The 20302-nt window shown below is 36.9% G+C and overlaps 2 protein-coding genes across 2 annotated transcripts in view; both read left to right on the top strand.

Moving 5' to 3' along the window:
- Nucleotides 1-20302, top strand: part of LOC122658696 (RING-H2 finger protein ATL8-like) — a 41706-nt gene that overhangs the window by 17906 nt on the left and 3498 nt on the right. The window contains exon 3 of the mRNA XM_043853769.1: nt 4576-4582. The gene's annotated coding sequence lies outside the window, so the exon portion shown is untranslated. The remainder of the gene's footprint in view (nt 1-4575; nt 4583-20302) is intronic.
- Nucleotides 8068-17531, top strand: LOC122658230. The gene is made up of 7 exons (XM_043853145.1): nt 8068-8247; nt 10256-10342; nt 11799-12008; nt 12632-12682; nt 13045-13098; nt 13191-13337; nt 17151-17531. Exons 1-7 carry the CDS (start codon nt 8068-8070, stop codon nt 17529-17531), a joined length of 1110 nt encoding a protein of 369 aa, XP_043709080.1.

The following is a 20302-nucleotide window of genomic DNA, read 5'->3' as shown; positions in this document are numbered from 1 at the left end:
GAGTTCTTTTTCTCTAAAATTTTATAAAAATAAGTATTGGCATAATAATAGTAATCACTAAATCCATGGTCCCAACCACCTAAAAATTTGAAACTTATTCAATTATTTATTTTAATTATTCATTCAAAAGACTTGTAGTTCTTGTTAGTTTAACTGTATTTTTTTTTACCATTGTTTTGATTAAAAGAAGGAAAAATGTTTAAAAATGAATACCAAGAAACATTTGTGGCCAATTCTAAAAGAAGTTGCAAGAACCAACATTAATGGGGATGGGGCCACACATTTCTGATTTGAATCAGGTAATTATTCTGTGTCCAGTCCTATTATTTTAAAGCATACAACCACTTCTTTCCCTAAAAAAAAAAAGTCATGTGAAACTTTGTTTGGTTGCAAGGAAAATTATACAAAAGATAAATAAAATTTTTAAACCTAATAAATAAACTTTTGTAATCATTATTTCATATGGTCATGTAACTCATGTTAGTAACTCCGAATCATTTCATATTGGGTTCTTAAATATTACTTTAGTTTGCATTTAAATTCCTTAGATTTGAAATGTAAAATAAGAATTATATTTAAAAAATATTATTATTAAATATGATAAGAAACTTGAGTAATTTATACAATCATATTGGATAATAATTACAAAAAACTTTAATTTTAGATTTTAAAATTTTATTTCTTTAAGAATCAATTTCTGTTACAACCAAATGGAGCTTTTTTTTTGTTTGGTAGAAACCAAATGGAGCCTAAGGAAGGAGGGAAGGATAAGAAATTGAAAATCGATCCCAACTCCTCCTTTACAAACTATTCTCACTAAAGCATCCTGAGTTCTATTCTTCATTGAGCTCCATCGATCAAGCTTCTTCTGAGAATTATGTTTGGATTTTGAATTTCATAAACCAGGTGCTATCGATGTGAAGTTGGATTGGGACTCAGAGGCATATATATGAATTTAACCCCACCCCAAAAAATATGCATTTGATAACACCTGCCCATGTTCTTCCTGGATCATTGCCCTTAAGCTTTAACGACAACACGTAAGGATTTTTTTCTCAAGGGATTTAGTTAAGGGTGTTTAACGGTTCGGCTTCGGTCAAACGGTTTAGTTCGGTTCGGTTTTCGCTGCTTGAGGGTAGAAACTGTAACCAGACCGTTTAACGAAACGGTCTTATAATCAAAACCTGAACCGTTTGGTAAACGGTTTCGGTTAAAAGGTTTTTAAACGGTTTCTATTAAATAGTTTTTAAATGGTTTTACACGGTTTCGGTTAGACGGATTACTAGATGGTTTCATAAACCATTTACTAAGTCTAATTTACATTGGTTACGTGCTGCATTTTTTAATAGAAAATGGGGGTCTTTGGCAGTGCACATAACCATTAAGGAAGTCGTATATAAAAATTAAGAATGAAATAGGAACAATGGAAGCCATGGTTAGACCTTCAAAATACAGAAACCCAGAAGCACATAACAGTACAAATCAATAGCTCCCCTGAAACTGGGGTTTTTAAACGATTAGATGGTTTGGTTATAATCGATTTTAATTGGATTACATGATTTGAAACCGTTGGATTAATTGATCTAAACTGAACCGAACCGATTAAATAAACGATATCATTTCTAAAACCATAACCGGACCATTTAACTAAACGGCTTGCCAGTTTCGATTTGATTTTGACTCCCTTAGATTTAGTTATATGTTCCCTTTTAGCCTTTAGACTGTTCCTCATTTATGTTTTTCTTCATATTGGTGAAGAGAATCTAGCTATTGGGATATCATTATTCACCCGACCCTCTGTGGCATGAAGCCTAAACTGTTCCAAGAGTCTCATCCAACCATTAGAACCTATGGGACTACAGCAATGAGATAGGCATCATTGAGGGGAGGGGCATTCTCGACCTTCTTCTAATAAGGAGAGTAATAATGGGCTAATGATCCATTTAGCAGTGGATGAAACCTTTTTTTCAATAGAACAAAAAATTTCCCCTTACTCTGCCATAGTAGGACCTGTTTGTTTGACTCCAAAAAAGGACCTGGCTCTCCTCTAGTCATGGCGGGAGCTGGAGGATCCAACCTAGCAAATATAGGGGGATTTTTGGTCATTTCATAGGGGAAGGGCGCCTATGAAATGACCCAAACACCCCTGTTTTTGCTGGGCTGGATCCTCCAGCTCCCACCACAACTGGAGGAGAACCGAATACGAAAAAAAAAATGGGTGAAACCCATTTGTAATGAGGTGAGGGGACGGGAAAGGAAAGGAAAGGGAAGGGTGAGAAAGTGATTTTGTGGGATCCATATTAATAAAATAACCAATTCCCTCCCTTCCCCATAAAATCCTACCTAGAAGGGTGGGATTTTAGAAAGCAATGTGGGAAATTTTCCTTAATAGGAAAATTGAAAGAAAGGGAGGCAAAACTGTCAAACCCAAAAACTAAAATTTCGTAATTGTTACCCCACATGGTTATATCACTAACTTCGAATCTTTTCATAGTTGACTATTTAATTTCACTCTACTCTGCATTCAAAACCATTAAATTTAAAAAGAAAAATAAAAATTACATCAGAAAAACATCCTTACTGAATATCATCACCTACTGAGTGGATGGATGATGGATCCAATGCCAGGAGACAAGTTCATAGCGAAACCAGCTTGGTTGGGAAGGTTTAGACAGTTCACTAAACCTAAGCATCCGAAACTTTTTTTGGGTTGGTGGTTGAATGGATCATACATTATTGGGCAATGGGTGGGGAATGTGAACACCCAATTGGGTTTGTTTCAACTCTCAACTAATTAAAGCACCAAACTAGACATCACATCTTTGGATCCTTATAAAGATTATGCTCTTCTTGTTGCTCCCCGTACATTCAATTGTTTTTCTTTCTCAGGGACTTTACTGACTACTGAGGGCACATCTACTGTGTTCCCATGTGATATGGAGAGAGAAGCAATATTTTAAGGTGTTAATTAAGGGTTTTTTTTTGTTTCAGTTTCAGGTCGATTTCTTATCAATTTTTTGCTATCCGTTTGTGATCGGGTTCGATCTAACCTGTCCAATTTTCTGATTTACATATAAACATAAAGAAAAGTAATGGGAAAATCTTGGTTTTGGGGTTTTCAGTTTCTTATCTAACTATCAGTCTAGTCTCAGTTTTTATCTTATTTGGTTGGTATGGTTTCGGTTTTTACTGGTTTCGAAAATATTGTGTTATGCGTTTAATGGGGCTCAACTTAGTGTATGAGCATTAGATTGGATCAGCATAATATGAGATAGGTTGTAGGATTTGATTTAACGCGTTCATAGCTCTGAAGTTTTTTATGTATCGATCAAATATCTAATATATCCACAATGTTGATGCTTTTGCAAATACGCTCTCCTCACAGAGAATTTTTCCCCTATTTTTCTTTAAAAAAAATAATTAAATTTTAAAATGAAAAAGAAAAAAGGAATATTGGGAATGAGTCGTATCCGGCAAGAGTTCAATTGGTGGTAGTTTTATATGCTTGTCTTGTTCTGGTCAAAGACATTTTGGGAACTTAAGGTTTGTCCTTTCATTATTCATCACAAAAAAAAAAAGAATAGTTTTGTGGTGGAGAGCAATGGCCTTAGCTTTTCCGTGTCCAGTCTCTAAGAGTCAAGACAACAGCTTAGGCCTTAGGGGATCTTCAAAATATGCTGGCGCCTGACTGGTTTTATCTTCTCACCTTAATATAAGGTCCCAGATGCTAAAGTTGTTCATAATTTAATTTTGGGGTTTTTTTTTTTTTTTTTTTTTTTTTTTTTTTTTTTTTGTTTGTAATCTTTCAAGGTTTAAATAATTTATATTTTTTCTCTTATAAATAATTAATAAACAGGCAAGAGATCGCCACCTCGCTGTGAATTGATGTATAGTGCTTGGGCCAATGAGAACATGCAAAGGGCATGTACATGGATGTGATTTTTTATTTCATAGAGAACAGATTGATATTTTTATGCACCATGCGATCAAGCAACATTCTTTTTCACGAGCGAATTGTTAGGTTATCAGTTGCCAAATGCTAATTGTCACTTGATAGTACATTTGCATGGAGAGGGGACCACACACAATCTGTTTAACAGATTTTATTGTGCCAAAAATCATACACAAAGTACTTTAAGATTTGATTTGAATCCCTTTTAAGTGGACCTCCTTTTAAAATTTTTTATGTTTCCTATAAAAAAAAAAAAAAAGAGGGGCATCGTTCTCTGTGTGGAACGTAGGGGTCACGTCGTACGCACCAGCCAATAAGGGCTCGTGCTGTGGCACATTTGACAGCGGAATTTCCGCTATACATGAGGAACATGACGGTCATTCTGCCTCCCGCTGTGTGTGGGTGTGGCCCCTACATCCCACTCAGAAACATTTTCCCAAAAAAAATCAATGAAATAAAATGAATTGCTTGCTTCAAAATGGATTCATAATACCCATTGATTCAGTCACATAAATATGAAACCTCTAAACAAAGACATATAGTGAAATGAATTGGCATTGCTATGTGACTGACTTGACTTTAGCTATCTTCCACAAAGTTATGACATGGTTTTTCAAGAAAAAGGGGGAAAAAATATTTTGAAGGTCTCCCTTTCCTTTCTTTCTCCTCATGTTGAGGGACAAATTTTGATTTTTGTCATTTAAGGACTCACTTCTATGCAATGGAAGAGAAAATAGCATTTTGCACTCTAGCTAATTAATAACATCCATGTTTCCTCCCCATGAAATTCCAACCTCACTCTTTCTCGCTCGAGTAATAATTAAAATAAAATTAAAAGAATGTCTAAATGACATCTTTATAGGTGTATTTATAATTTGACACAGAAGTGTAAAAGCGTTTTCAAAGATAGTTTGAAAATGATATAATAATTGTCATGCACATCTGTTGCGTACACAACTACACATGTGAAATAATACTATTATCCTTCTTAGAAAAAATTTATGTCTTACTAAAATGACAAAAAAAAATTATAAATTATTTAATACATTAAGGATTATTAATAAGAAAAACGAAGAAAAACCCCCTAGAAAAGATGGTTAAAGTCATAGATTAACGGATTCGGCTCCTTTCTTTAGAGGGCATTTGCTCAATGAGTGCCCAATGAAACATCCAACGGCATCGCCCAATGAATGCCCAATCCCAAATTAGCGACGTTACAGTCCACATGGCATGGCATATAGGAAAAATTGCTATAACGGGCAAGTAGGAACTTTTTTTCCTGGTTGTTATTCCTTTGTTATTCTTCAAGGAACATATTAAAGGGTAGATTAGAAAAACAATAATACAAGTAGTTGTTGTCTCATCAAACGGATTGATTAATGACATAAATCAAGAAAGTTAATGGAGGATATTTTAGTGGGTCTTCTCTTAATATATTGTATGGTTCCGGACCTCCGGTGTTCATGGATTTGTACTTTGTGGGCCATGATAGTATTACTTTGAAATACTTAATACAATGTAACTTGTCTAATTGCAAATTAAAAATTTGATTAGCTTTTTATATTTGACTTATATATCCCAACATGAGACCCACTTCTTGTAGGCCATAGAAAAAAGTTTTATTCTTTCACTAAAGATCAATATTGGTAGTATCCTTTCATCATAATAATAAATAAAAACAACTTTGGTGAATCCTAAAGATACACGAGATCTGATTCCTCTCATTTCCCATTTTGACTATTGATTTCCTTTTATTAAAATGGAAGGTCCATTGAGAATTTTCATTCTTCTGTATAAGAAATGATGACAAATATAAATTGGGTAGAAGTTTTACATTATGTTGAGTAACGGTTTGTATATAGGGAACCTCATTTGGTGTAATCACTGTGATGAGAGAGAGTATCAATGTAGGTCCGTTGGTTGATAGTGAGAGAATGTGGGAAGGAATCCCCATACTGGCATCATGGAGATCTTTTTCAAAATAAATTGTTACCAAATTTGTAAAATTTTCACTTTTTACATGTCTTGATTGCCATATGTTGCTTTTCACAAACACATGAAGGATGAAATTCATGCACTACCACCACTCCAATTTATATTGCTTTAAGATATTTATAGACCTAAAAAAATTTAATGTTTGTAAACCATCAGATAGTAAAATAAAAAGATCTCAAGGCTACGCTTTCTTGTTGTTCATTGAAATTTAATCCACTGACAATCAGTCCAAATTTTTATCTTCGGCCTTGCATCTCTGCTTGTGTGTTGCTTGTAGTCTTCATGGTAATTCCTTGATTTCCGCATCATGTGAGCTGCCAAAAAAGCAAAGAAGATAGTGGTTTCTTGGTCTGCCCTTATGCATGCAAGAGGTTTGTTTTTTTTTTTTTTTTTTTGAGGGAGAATATTTTCAAACTAAAAGTCAGGAATAAAGAAACATGCTGTGAGTATCTAGTTTAACAAATGAACTGCTACCAAAGCTGAGGGAGATGATACAATTTCGACTTAGATCTCTCTGTCTCTCTTTCTCTCTCTTAGCATCCAACCAATAAGAGCTCTTCCAGGCCCTCTGGTGAGGTCTTTTCCTAAGTGATGGACATCAGGCATCTTAGAGCCATAAAATTATATGGGTCTATTTGAATGACACATCTATATGTGTATTTAGAACATTTAATATTCTTTTGATTGTCCCTTGTTTAATTCACAAAAGTTCTTTAAGTTTAAAAAAAAATTCAAAATAATTTGAAAGTGTACTTACTATTATGTTTTTTATTTTTATTTTTTATGAGATACTTATTTTCAAGAGCTGTTATTATTTCACACACTTTTCCAGTAATGTAAAATGATGGAATTTTACCTTTATTGAAAGAGAATTTGTGTTATACAAAAGGATAAAAATACAAATTGTTTAACATCTTAAAAAAAAATATCAATAAGAAAAGGGAAAGGGGTTTGCTGTCATGTTGCATGGCCCCTACACCAGCGTAGGGCCAATGGGAGCATGCGTGCTGGTGTCCAAAGGGAGGGTGGGGTGGTCCTTTTCACTGCCCCATGTGAGGGGGGGGGGTGCTGCCTGGCATTTTTTACCCGAAAAAAATTTAAAAAAACATTTCCACCCTAGCCTATCTGGATGTGTAATGGTCAGAATTGCAGATTTCAGCAAGTCCAAGCCCAAAACACGGATTTCACCAAGCCCAATGAGAAGGTCCAGTTAGACCAGCAGGCCTAAGTAGCACTGTAGTAGAGCCGAAAGGGTGTTTGGGAGGATTTTAATCCTCTCCAGCACCCTCATCTGCTAGTGAGGTGCAGTGAGGGGTTGACTGCATGACACGTGGATTATTACAAATCCAATAGCTGGATGCTTCTCTTCTTTTAGATTCAACCGTTGAATTTGAAATAATCCACGTGTCATGCAGCCAGCCACTCACTACACCTCACTGGCAGACGAGGGTACTGGAGAGGATTAAAATCCGTGTTTGGAATGGAGAGGACATGAGGACTAACTCATGCCAATTTTACAATGCATCGGCTTGGCAATGGAACTAGCGCCGCCGATTGTAGCGAATTTGCCTCATAGTATTATGCTTGCATCCAAACACACCCCTTAAAGAGTCTGCATTGGCTGGTTGTGTGAAAAAATCCTCTCTAACGTGCATCGGACGGCTGGAGATTTTTCGGCATGCGCAACCAATGGACAGATCCAGTCGTTCGATGCGCGTTGCACTCACTAGCAAGCTGAATTTTTTTTCTATCCGGTTCCTTGCCCGGTATGGTGGTCCAGTTCCTTTCATAAAAAAGTGAAAATGACGTTTTAACCTCCCTCAGACAGTGTGTTTAAGCAAGGGGTTAGATCGTCATTTACCACCCCCTCTGAGCAGTTGAGCACACACTAGCGAGGCGAGAGTACGAGTCGTAGACGGTTAAGAACATTCTCTACTGAAAATTAATTCTTTCGCCTTTATATAAAGTAAAGACAGTTGCCATCTTAACTCGTTCCTATATTTGGAATGGAAGAGAAAATACTATTTACTGCATACAACACTTTCATACTATATAGTCTATATATACATACATACATTGCATACACTGCTAATTAAAGTATAACGGAGCTCCTGAGAATCATGGCTATCTTGAGGGGTTTGATTGTGGAAATCACTTTGGTTCTCTTCATGATATATTTGGTTTTTCGCTCCAGTAGAGTGGTAGGAGGTACAAGTATTTCTAGTCAAGAAGAAGATGAAGATCTGGAATTGGAGAGACAACTAAAGCTTCTTAACAAGCCACCAGTGAAGTCTATCAAGGTATGTGTTTGGACCAAAGATTTCTCCACTATTTCAAAAAACAAAATTGGATTGGTTGAAACAATCGTTTTAGATCGAAATCAGTCATGATCGATCTTAATTCTGGATGTTCTGGAACAACCAATTTTAGGGTTTTTGGATCGGATCACCATATTCTAGTTGAAGGGACCGATTTGACCTCGAAAGTTTAATATGCTTGGATTTCTCTCTTCTTAATTTGACCAAGTTCTTATACTGACTTTAAATTGTCTTTCCCAATATAATTCTTCTTCAAATGATTAATGTCATTGGAAATTCCTTAGGGTTTGGTTAGATATCTTCAATACCCCAAAAGGAATTGGAATAATTCCATGGAGTGTTAGTTTTGGACTTCTGTTTCAGCTTAGTTTGGAAATGGATCGTCTGCACGTACATCTTAGAGTCAATCACATGTTTCTTTTGTTTTCATTAATACCCCTCCTCCCCTTGTAAATGGCAAAAATAGTATATGTGGTTGCTTCTCACATGTAGTACGTGCAGAGGAACCAAACTCACCTACTTCCCCTAAAAATATTTTGGGCCTCAGGTTGGGCTTAGGTTGACAACGTTTCATGCACCCATAGGCTACTCTGCCAAAGTACAAGCTCAAGAAAAACCAAACAAAACCCAAGCCTCCTTACACACCTGTAACACGATAAAAGGTAGGGATGTCAAACGGTTGGTCTGGTTTAGTTTATTTTTTCCAATATTTGGTCTAGATGATCGGTTCAATCGGTTTATGTCTCTTAGTGGTTTCTAAAAACCAAAAACCAACCGGAATTACGTGAGTCTCGGGCATGGCATAGTGGCCTATCCAATTTTTTCACGTGGTGAATGATTTTCAATTGTATGGATGGGTACGGTCCATCCTAGATTATCCATATGTACCATGGTCTTGCTTATATTCAATGGCCCATTGATCTGGCTCCTCTATTTCATTTTGGGGAAAAGAACTGGTCGTGTCGCTTCTGCACCTAGACACGGGCACAAAATGACCGTCTTACCTCATGGACCTCATGGACCTCATGGAAAGGTGGATATCTCATCCCCTAAGATACTTGTGCGTAGGGCTGCAACAGGGTCGAGTTCGGCCGGGCTTTATAGAACCCTAGTCTAATCCTGAGTCTCCTTAGCTGGGCTCAGGCCAGACCCGATCCTGACTCAGGGCTTGAAAAATCCAACCCTAACCCGCCCTCAGGGTCGGGCCGGGTTGATCCTGATTGGTCCTAATCATGGGAAGGGGGAAGGAAATGCATGGGCTGGAATGGGCCAGGAGAAAATTATCAATTTTACATAAAATAACACTATAATAAAGTATATCATATCACTTATTGTTTTTATATATAATATATAATATACTAAAATGAGGGTGACGTTTAAAGTTTGTAATCTATGTATTATATCAATACATATTTTATAGCATAACTTAAACAGGGTCGGGCTGGGCCGGGCAGGGCCAGGCTTAGCCCGAGGCCTCAACCCTGGCCCAACCCAACCCTAACTCAGGACTAGAAATTTTCAGTCCTGACCCACCCTCAGGGCCAAATATCTCAGCCTAGACCTTGTTCGGGCTCAAGGCAGGTTCGGGCCGACAGGCCAAACTAACACCCCTAGTTGCATATGCTCTCATTGCACAGGGCAACGCGACCAGGTAACATTCTCTTGCTATTTTTACAGCTTATGCATTTAAACTTTCTCCTTATTTGTGTTTGGGATAATTTTTCTTCCCAACGCGCTCTGTTCCAGTTCTGCAGAATTATCGCAGTATGGCAGTATTAGTAGGGTTGTAAATTGGCTTTCTCTGTCCTGATGAGCCAAATCTCACGCAGAGGCCTATAGTCTGAATCAGGCTTGCTCGCCCAGGGAGTGGCCCTTCTGGTACTTAGGTGGTTTTGCTTTGTACAGGGAAATGTTCAAGTTCACCAAGAGGGTGAGAGAGAGAGAGAGAAAGAGAGATGAGATATAACAGAAGTTTTTACATTCTCTGCAGACTGATTATGGAGATATTTATGATTGCGTGGATATCAAGAAGCAACCAGCGTTCGATCATCCCTTACTGAAAAGTCATACTATTCAGGTATCATTTTCAACTCTCTTACCATCCATTACCATTCCTCGTTGATTCATCTTGGTTAGTGCATTAAGTTAACAATACACACCGTTTGTAACCATTTCAGTTGTGCAAATTTATTGTTTGGTGATTGTGATAGTCCTGATTAACACCTCGTCTTTGTCATAATAAGAACTAGAAGAAATTGTTTTTTTTTTTCATCTGGAAACTATTATCTGGAGTAGTGTTGTTTTTTGCTAGAAAGTAATAAGACAGAATTTGAGGCATGTTAAACCAGCATAATAGTTTTTTGGATTTAAGTACTCTCTAAATCTATTTAGTTCTGATATACCTGATAAATGGTGTAGTTATTTTGCATAGGAGTGGTCTTGTCTACTTTTGGAGCCCTTGCACAGAATGGTAGGATCTGCTTTACATTTTGATTGTGGCTTTCTTTCTCCATCTTATAAGTATCTTTGTAGAATGGTATGAGGGCATCTTCAACATTCTAATCTTCTTATTTGGATTTTCCAATTAGACCATAATTTTGGAGGGTCCAACCCAAACCCTTAAGGCATTAGGTGGAGAGAGACTATATAACTCCCAACACTACGTGTATGCAGAATGAGACATCACCTAATATGTGGAAAGATAACGCAAGGGAAAGAACCGAGGAACCAAGGGTTTTGATTCCATGTTGGAGAATATGGGATAGTCCATAAATAAACCACTGAGAGATGTCGAACCCAAAAGATTGAGTTATTAGGTGGAGAGGCCCAACTAATATATGAAGTCATCTAAGTTCCCAGAGTTAGCCGATGAGGAATTATTCACAACACTTCCCCTAATCTGTTACCCCTCTTTTGGGTGGCAATACACAATTAAGCATGACATTTGTGACCGTTCTTTCAGGTGATTGTACATAAACGTTTAATTAAAATCATAGGCATGATGCTCTGATACCATGTACCATGTTAAATACATTGGGAAACCCCACAAAATACCACTTGGAGGGGCAATAGGTGGAGAGAGCTCTTCAAGTATATGAAGGTATCAAGGACCTGAACAAATCGATGGAGAACTATAACTCTATAACTCCCAACAATAATAAAGGGGAGGTGGTTCAACTGCTGTAGACTATTCTAAGTTTTTCTTTAAGCCTCTTCCTTGGAACTTCTAAGGTCGTGGCTTACTCTCTTGTGGTTGAAAGTCAGATCTTGTTGTAGTTGGAATGCAATTAAGTGGAACAAATTCAAGAAAAGAAGAAACCAAATCAGTCCCTTTTGATCAATACATTACTTGTATTTATTGGATAAGGAAATGCAAAACTTTGATCAGGATTCTAAAAGGCTTCATTAAATGGGTAGCAATGAACCTTAATTTTGTGAAAATGTTTTAACCCCCCCCCCCCCCCCCCCAAAAAAAAAAAAAAAAGAAGTGTTGTGGATTCAACCGTGCTCAGTAATTTAAATATTTGTCACAGATGAAGCCCAGCTCCTTACCAAAAGGGATGATGAATAAAGAATCGTTAAAAATTAAACCTTCAGAAATTGGGTTCAAGAGTAATGGATGTCCACCAGGTACAGTCATCATTCGGAGGACTCAAAAGGAAGATTTAATAAGGGCCAGATCTCTAGTAAGAAGAAATCCTGGAAATACTCATCAACTTACAAAAGAATCTCCTGGATATCATGTAAGTCATGCTTTATCAAAGTATTTCAGTTTACTTAATTTCATCGTTTAATAACATGTAATTGTCTCTGAAACATTTTACCTCGGCATTTTTTTGCTGATTCTATTTAAGAGGTTTTGCATAGTAAAGAACATAGTTATAACAAACTGAATTGGCAAGGGATCTAGTTTTACAAATGGGTGCCATCTCATTCCCCACTACCTTGATGGAAGGAGTGGTTAAAGGAGATGGTTGTATGGTAACAAACAGATCCTGGCTTTGCAGGACAAGGACCAGATTGCAGAGGGTAGGTCTGAGGTTTTTCCCTTCTCTCTATGTATTATTCTGTTTATTGTATCTTCTTTTCTTTCTTTTCTTCTCCTTATAATGAGGTGTAGGTCTGAGGTTTTCACCTTATATCTAGCAACTGCAAATCATTGCATCTATTTCTTTCCACTTATCCAGTTGATATTCATTCTATCAGTTTGCTTAGGATTTCCTCTGTTTAGGGTCCAGTCTGATCATTCTCTGCATCAATGTTTTACAATATCAATGCTAAAATAATTGACTAGTGAACCTTCAATTTTGTTGTCCTGCCCTTTAAATGATTTTAGTAATTAACTTATTAATTCTCTCTTCCTCAGTTTGCAGCTGTTATGCTACAGATACCAGATACAAAGTATTATGGTGCCTATGTATACTTCACCTTATATGAACCAAAGGGTTTCAGCCAATCAATTTAGTGAAGCGGTATTATTTGTTGAAAATGGGCCTGTAGATACAATCAACAGTATTCAGGTTGGATGGACAGTAAGTTATCTCAACAACCACATTCATCTGTCATATAGCAAATCAATGCTTTCGTTTTTATCTTTGCCCTTTTCTTTTCTATCAACTTATTAGTTAAACACCAAAATGGCCGTGGTCCTAATGAGTAAATAAGACATTCATATAATGATTCTTGGCATTAGAGGATTAATTTAGGCTACAATACAGTTGCCTTGCTCATCTTTGGAAATTCTAATAATTCCACTTTTCAAATTTTTGGGTTTCTTAGGTAAATCCAAAATTATTCGGTGACAGTCGATGTCGACTATTTTCTTATTGGACTGTAAGCTCTGAAACCTCCATTGATGTTTTCAACCTATCAAGTAGTATAGATGCATTTCCCTTCACATATTTTCTTCATTTCTGTGTGTGCAGGCTGATGGATTTCACAATACAGGTTGCTTTAATCTCCTCTGTTCAGGTTTTGTACAAGTCAGCAGTGAGATAACCTTTGGTTCAACCTTCAGTAACATTTCTACTGCTGGGGGCCCACAATTTGAACAAGATTGGTTAGTGTTCAAGGTACGTACATTATGATACTTTACCATTGAAACTTTATTTGGTTGCTTTATAAGGCTTCACCAGTTCAAGTAGATCCTAATTTCAGGGTTTTTCTTTTTTATGAAATCCTAATTTAAGATATCAATCTTTCATGAAGTAGAAAAATTCATTGAGATTGCAGCTATGGGTGCAATTTGGGCCTGAAAAACCCAAGCCCAAAGTTTGGCCTGCACAATTGTTTCCAGGGTTGGGCTGAGATTTTCATCCCAGCGGCTGGACTGGGTTGGGTTAGGGTTGAGGCCTCAGGCTTGGCTCGGTGTGAGCCTAATTTACATGCAAATATTATTGCACAACACCCAAATAGATATGTGAAATGTTTTCAGGAGAAATATATCTCCTACACAAAGCTCGAAAGCCGCTTATTGATTTCTTTAATTCTAACTTTACCCTTTTTGTGCATGGATAGTATAGTGTCCATCAAACGAATGTTCCATAAATTAAACTCAATTGATGATTCAGCCATAAGGAGCCTAGCAAGCCATGAGCTAGTTAGTTCAGTTTCCAAATCTTTTAAAAACTGCGCCTACATGTCATCTACTCTAATAAGATTCCTTCAATTAGATGATTGAACGGCTTTACGAAGTCTCTTCTTATTTTTGCATTATCTGTACTCTCTTCCAATGGGCACATAGGCTTTGAACTTCTTTTCCTTGTTCTTCAATATGCCGAAGATGGAAAGAGGTAGTGGGTCTACAGCATAATTGGCACTTCTTCCTCTATCTGTAAAGGATGAAATTGGAATAAGAGAAGCCTCCTTAACGTTATCAATGGTGGCCAATAAGCTTTGTATGGAAAAGAGTTTCTTTTAAATTTAAAGCCACCACTAATATTCAGAAGCGTGCAGTTTGGCAATCTTTTTCTCCAATTTGAATGTTGAGTATATTTTCATTATTTTTAGCACTTAACCTAGGGTTTTATGTCAGATAACGAGAGAAAAGGGTGAGAGAAGAGAAAGTGCCCACTCTATCTTCCAATTTCCCCAATGTGTTTTTTGATTCTACTGGTTTTTATCTCCTTACCCTTTAGTCATCACATCAATTTTTTTTTGTAGTCAGGGCCATTTGTAGGAGCTCAAAACTTGTCCCTTGTATGTGTATCAATTGAAAGCTTATTCAGTTAGTTTAAGCTGTTGTACGAAAGTTATGATCAATTTACTAGCTCGGTGTTAGGCTGTCATAGGAATTCTTTTTTATTGGCAGATTTGTAGTTAATTGGAAGTTTACTTTTAATTTCTACTTTAGAGTTTGTCTTTTTCCCATTTCATTTGAAAAGTACTGATCGAAGTTCTTTATTTTATCAATAGAGTTGAAATTGTGGTTTGGAGTCTTAGGTTCCAAATTAGGAAAGAAATTTTAGATTTGGATTTTAGTTACTTAGGTGGGGTTTGATACTCCACAATTCTATTTTCTAGATTTTAGCAAGTCCTACTAGGAATTAATTAGAAAAGAATTACCAAATCTCAAAGCATTGCTGCTTATATAAAGGGCAGGGGTGACCAAATCAGATGAAGATTTTCTTGATTTTGCTTTAGTGAATTAAAGTGGAGTTATTTCTTGCTTTTTGCTCTTGTGATTGTAGCCCTTGAATTTTAGCTAGTTGGTGCTTGTAACACACCCTTGGTGTTTTGTAGCCTATGTCCTCTACTTCTTTTCCTTTCTTACTTTACTTTATATTTGTATTGTTGTATAGTTGAACCCATTACAATACTTAAGCCTCATGAGCTTTATAAATCTTGACCTAATTCACCCCAAAAAAAAAAAATTTCTTGAACTACATACATAGCCTGTTCAATTTAGTACTGATTTCTGTTTGGAGATTATTGTGTATAAATCATAAAGATGCTGTTGTTTAGGCCTACAGGGACAAAACTTTCTTGCTGCCTTACATCATAGTCCTGCATTTTTTATTCTCATTAAACGGTTTACAATGAGACGTCCAGAAAACTAAAAGATCCTTTGCTTTGATTACTCCTCCGATGCACTTGAACCAGTTACAATTCTTTGTTCTATAGAAAGCATATTATGTGGTAATTGTTGGACCGATATGTAACCCAAGAGGGGGTGGATTGGCTGATGCGGAGAATGATATGAAAATTTGAAAATCTTTTACCCAAATCAAAGGAATGTTGCTGTTGTAAGGAACTATAATTAACAAAAGTGAGAATAGGGGAAAGAGACAGAGATAGAGACAATATGATTTAAAGTGGTTTCGCAATCTTGCCTACATCCAGTACCAAGTCATACACACTCGGACTTTCCACCATGTTATCAATTTCCAAATGACATTGATCAAGCCTTCTCAAAATTGTTTTTCTGGGATCACAATAAACCCTTGCATGTAGTTTTCCACATGGCTCACTACAAACCTTCGGTTGTTTTCCCAGGTCACAACAAACCAAGTTTTTCGGCTAACACTTGTAGATACCTTTTCTCTAACTACAACTGTTTGAAGAGTGTTTGAGTGCTCCCACTCAAGATACAAAGTCTCTCTAAGGCAAAAATATAAAATTGAAAACTCAAAGATAAACCTGTAAAAGGTAGAATAAGGAAGTTAAAAGTGCAAATATATGATTCTCTATAAACTCTTAAACCAATACTAAAAAAAGTGTAAAATGTGAGCAAGAGTCTTGCAGAAAGATGTCCCAAAGTCCCCTACTTATAAGCCAACCAAAAGCCTTAAAAAACTAGCCGTTGGAGTTCCTAATGGTCATATTTTTAGACCAGAAGAATGTCCGTCCACTCCCGTGGACATCCATTGAACAGGGAAAGTTTTCTGGCCTTTTCAGCACGGGTGTGCGTCCTCCCGCGGACGACCGTCACTGCTCTGCCTCTCAAACAATGAATAATGAAATGGTAATATCTTTCTCGTCTAAGCTCCGATTGATCTGATACTTGAACCATATGAAAGAAGACTCAGATAGATACAAATTTAATGTTTTGAGATTGGATTTAAGCCTCTATTGTGAACCTTATAATCTAAGATTTGATTCCATTTAGGCTTAGGTGACTTAAAGTTAAGTCCTTAGGGGTATAGGTGATTGAGGATCAATTACAAACTTAGGAATGTAAAATGCATAACTCCTAAGTCTTCACAATGCAAAGGTTGAGCACTTGTAGAAGGTGTCCTTGGCCATTGAAGCTTTGAGGTGCTTTTCTCTTGGTCTTTCTGAAGTGAAGCTTAATCTTCAAGTAGGCTCTTCAACTAAATGCCACCCATGTTGTCCAAAGATTGAATTGATCTTCCATTGAGATATTTGCTTGACAACAAACTTCACCTTGCTCTTCATGTTTGATTGGGCTTTCTCTTGATCCAAATTTTCTTTGATGCATGATAGTCCACTTGGATACTTGGGATTTTATAGATCCTTATACATTCACACACATGTTGGTAATCCATGGACCATCATCTCATTATAAGTTTCATCACCAAATCCGAAGGTAGAATAATTAGACACTCATATGTCAATAGTAATGCTATTTTGAACTCTCAATTGTATTGCTTTTATTTTTCCTTTATACAACTCATATAATGGGGCCCTTGATATGGCAGTGTGATCATCCATATTCTAGTTGGCATTCATTTCTGTTTTTTGTTGCACTTAGATGCTCTATCATAGTCTTTTGTGAATCCACAGACACCTGCCTATTCAATATTTCCTAAATTTCCTTTCTGTTTTCATAGTAGTTTTATTTTAGGACACATCCAATTACTAGTCTTCCCCCCATATCTTGTAAAGATGTTCTCCGGACTCATTGAACTTGTATTTTGTGTTAGGATCCAAAATCTGGTAATTGGTGGCTTGTATTTGAACATAACTATATTGGATATTGGCCATCAAACATCTTCACTACCTTAACTTACTTTGCAAATACAATAACAGCCGGTGGAGAGGTTTTTAGCCCCACAAACGAACCTAGCCCTCCTTTGGGGAGTGGCCATCTACCAGAAGCACTCAACCTTAAATCTACTGCTCTTGCTAGAAGGTTACAAATCGTCAACAAGAGCAATCAAATTGTGGATCCTAATTATGATGATTTTCGCCCTTTTGCGGATAATCCTAAATGCTATAATGTGATACGAGCTATTCCTTGGGCTCAGACTGCTTGGAAAAATTCCTTCTTATTTGGGGGACCAGGTGGTGCTTGTGGGGTGTGATACATCAGTAGTTGGTATGCTAAAGGAAGCTTTTCTGTTTCGACATTGAACTATTATTGTGTTTAAATAATGTAGATTGCAGCGACTCTTGTAGTGTGTTTCTTGATTTTCAGTTTTCATTGAGTCTTTTAATGTGTTATTTGATTTCAGTTTTCATATATGACTAGTTTCTATGAAAGCACAGATCTTAATCCTTTCCTTCACTACATTTATAGGGATTTTCTTATAATACCGTTCAAGATGTCAAATAATTTATAACCTTATTTTTTTGCTGCCTTGATACTATTTACTATTCCTGCAATGACAATAGAATTTTTTTCATTTCAGACGTATACTTGAAAAACATGCAAGACCATGATAGCTATTGAGAATCACCATAACCTACAAGTGGGTTTTCCAACGGTTAGAAAAACTGTCACCAATTACCCATGGTTTTAGGAATTGGTATTTGATCGGCCATCTGTATTGGTATTGGTATTGGATTGGATGTATTGGTGTGAATTCATATCGTTTGGTATCAGATTAAAAGGTGACATTTTTTGAAATTGTAACTGATTCAGACTGATACCAGATACAATACCATGCACTAAACCTATGGTTTCGCCCCTCAAAATACCGATGCAGGGTTGTTTTGGATCATTTTGCCCTTTCTTGTTTTGATACAACCGATATGATATCAATCAGATATCTAACCGATACCAATACCAATACGGATCCATCCGAAATGGCCGATCTGATCCTATTACCAAAAACCATGACTGCGAGGCTGAGGAGAGAGGAAGAGTGATCTGGCCAATCTAAGTATCTAACCTCTGCATATATTTTTTGTTAAAAAGGTCATGAATCAAATTTGAACCTCAAAATTATCCATTTACCCTCGCGTCTAAATATTCCTGTATACACCTACTTTGTAGTCCTAGATTTTTTTTTTTATTTTGCCATTTGGCAAGTTTGACACACATCGACAAATTATAATTCCATCGGACCGGTCACATGGCAAATCTTGGTATATGCCAAGGAGAATTTTTCCTCCACATCTATAAAGCAAAATCAGACCCCTTTTTTTATTACAAGCATAGTTGAAAAATCAGGTATTCTAGACTCGTCTTTCAGAAAAATCTGGTGACTTGGCCTTGTCAAAATAGTTGTATTTTTCATCCAAGAATGCATATCAAACACAGCTTCGGCTTTATGTTTTTTTTTTAAATGACTAAACTCGTCAAGTTTTGTCTTGACTTGGGTAAAAATATCACATCTTATTTTTATTATTTTTTTATTTTATAACGAGAAGTATCCACACACATTGGCCTGACTAATCCCTTGGCAACAGGACAGCCACTGTGCCTACTATCGCACGAAACCTCCGTCACAGCGGCCAATTGGCTTGAGACTGAGTGATGGTTGACCCAAGGTGGGGGCAATGGAAATCAAACTTAGGATGCCCAAGTTTATGGCTCGCCCCAGATCGCCACTGAGCCAAAACCTTCTTATTTGACTCAAATGTTATGACCCAGTCTCATCATTTTTTTTACTCTGGCTTAATCTACACGACTCTTAACCAAGTTTTCCAAAATTTTGACTCGACTTGGTGGCTGGTCCAAAACCCAATTTTCCAACTATTTTACAGCTAATAAATGAAGGATTTATTTCTGAAAAACATGAAACATTTGTCTTATTGTAACCATGTTTGGCTACATTTAAATTGTAACCAGCTTGTAATGTGGCTTACATGAGGGGGTCCATGTGGTAAAAGATACCACACTTTTATTATTCCAATTCCAACTCAATAAAAAAATTAAAAGTGGTGGTTTACAAGTGAGAAGAGTTCCACAAGATTAGTTTACCAAATAAAAAAGTTCCACAAGATTGCAAAAAAACCGTTTAATGTGAGAATATTGTCACTATGGACTTGGTATCACTCTAATTATGTATTAGTTGCCATTTGCCAAGTAAGATGAGGTCCAATATATTGCCACAATTGCCCCTAGCGGCCCAGCCTCCCTAGCTCAATTGGCATATTCATTTTCTTGCAATTGCATTTTTTTTTCAACTTTTGAAGTGTCAACAAGTTTCACAGATAAGGTCAAAATATGGTAAACTTGGAATGTTGCCATGTGGCAATTTGAGTGGGACTTAAATTTTGTGGACAAATAGATCCAATTGACACTGATCAATACATGTGGAAGCTGGTCAAAGATTGGGTTGGATCCGCCGATCCAGAATGGAATTGACGGCCATTGAACTGGTCCCTGATCCCCCCCCCCCCCCATCTAAATCCTTGGCCACAAGCTTGAAGCACCAAGCAGCCAAGGGGCCAACCGCCAACTAAAGACGTGCCTGTGTCTGTGTTGTTAACCACCTCAATCCATGCTCGTCAAAAAGAATATGCAGCATAAGCTGCATTCAGCTGTACATCCAACTCAAAGAACACTGAGGATAGAACTCCTTCCAGGGAGAGACATCGATGGGGGGATTGTTACCAGCTCAAGAAAGCGCGACCAGGCAGTCGATGTCTGTCGGTGTGGTCTGATGCTGAGCATTCTCTTCTCTGCTCAACCAGAAGGATTCGAAAGAATGGCCTTTAGTTCTTTTTCCTTTGCTTTAGATACACAATATGAAGGTTATGTACAGCGGACTATGTACAACTGGATGTAACTTTAAGAGCAGAATACAATGGTTATATGCTGGAAGGACCTGCAAAGGGATTCAAGACTTCATACAGCAAACTGTGTAAGAGATCTACATCAACAAGCAATGAATTATATGGTCTT

This window comes from Telopea speciosissima, chromosome 4, assembly GCF_018873765.1.
Source record: "Telopea speciosissima isolate NSW1024214 ecotype Mountain lineage chromosome 4, Tspe_v1, whole genome shotgun sequence".
Lineage (NCBI taxonomy): Eukaryota > Viridiplantae > Streptophyta > Magnoliopsida > Proteales > Proteaceae > Telopea > Telopea speciosissima.
Note: the sequence above shows the minus strand (reverse complement) of the source record. Positions and strands in the feature narration are given on the sequence as shown.

Excerpts from the sequence above, each read along its gene's own strand:
- LOC122658230 (XM_043853145.1), top strand. The coding sequence starts at position 8,068 with ATGGCTATCTTGAGGGGTTTGATTGTGGAAATCACTTTGGTTCTCTTC. Across the intron at positions 12,683-13,044 it reads CAAAGTATTATGGTGCCTAT|GTAAATCCAAAATTATTCGG; the intron begins GTATACTTCACC and ends TGGGTTTCTTAG. Across the intron at positions 13,338-17,150 it reads AAGATTGGTTAGTGTTCAAG|GATCCAAAATCTGGTAATTG; the intron begins GTACGTACATTA and ends ATTTTGTGTTAG.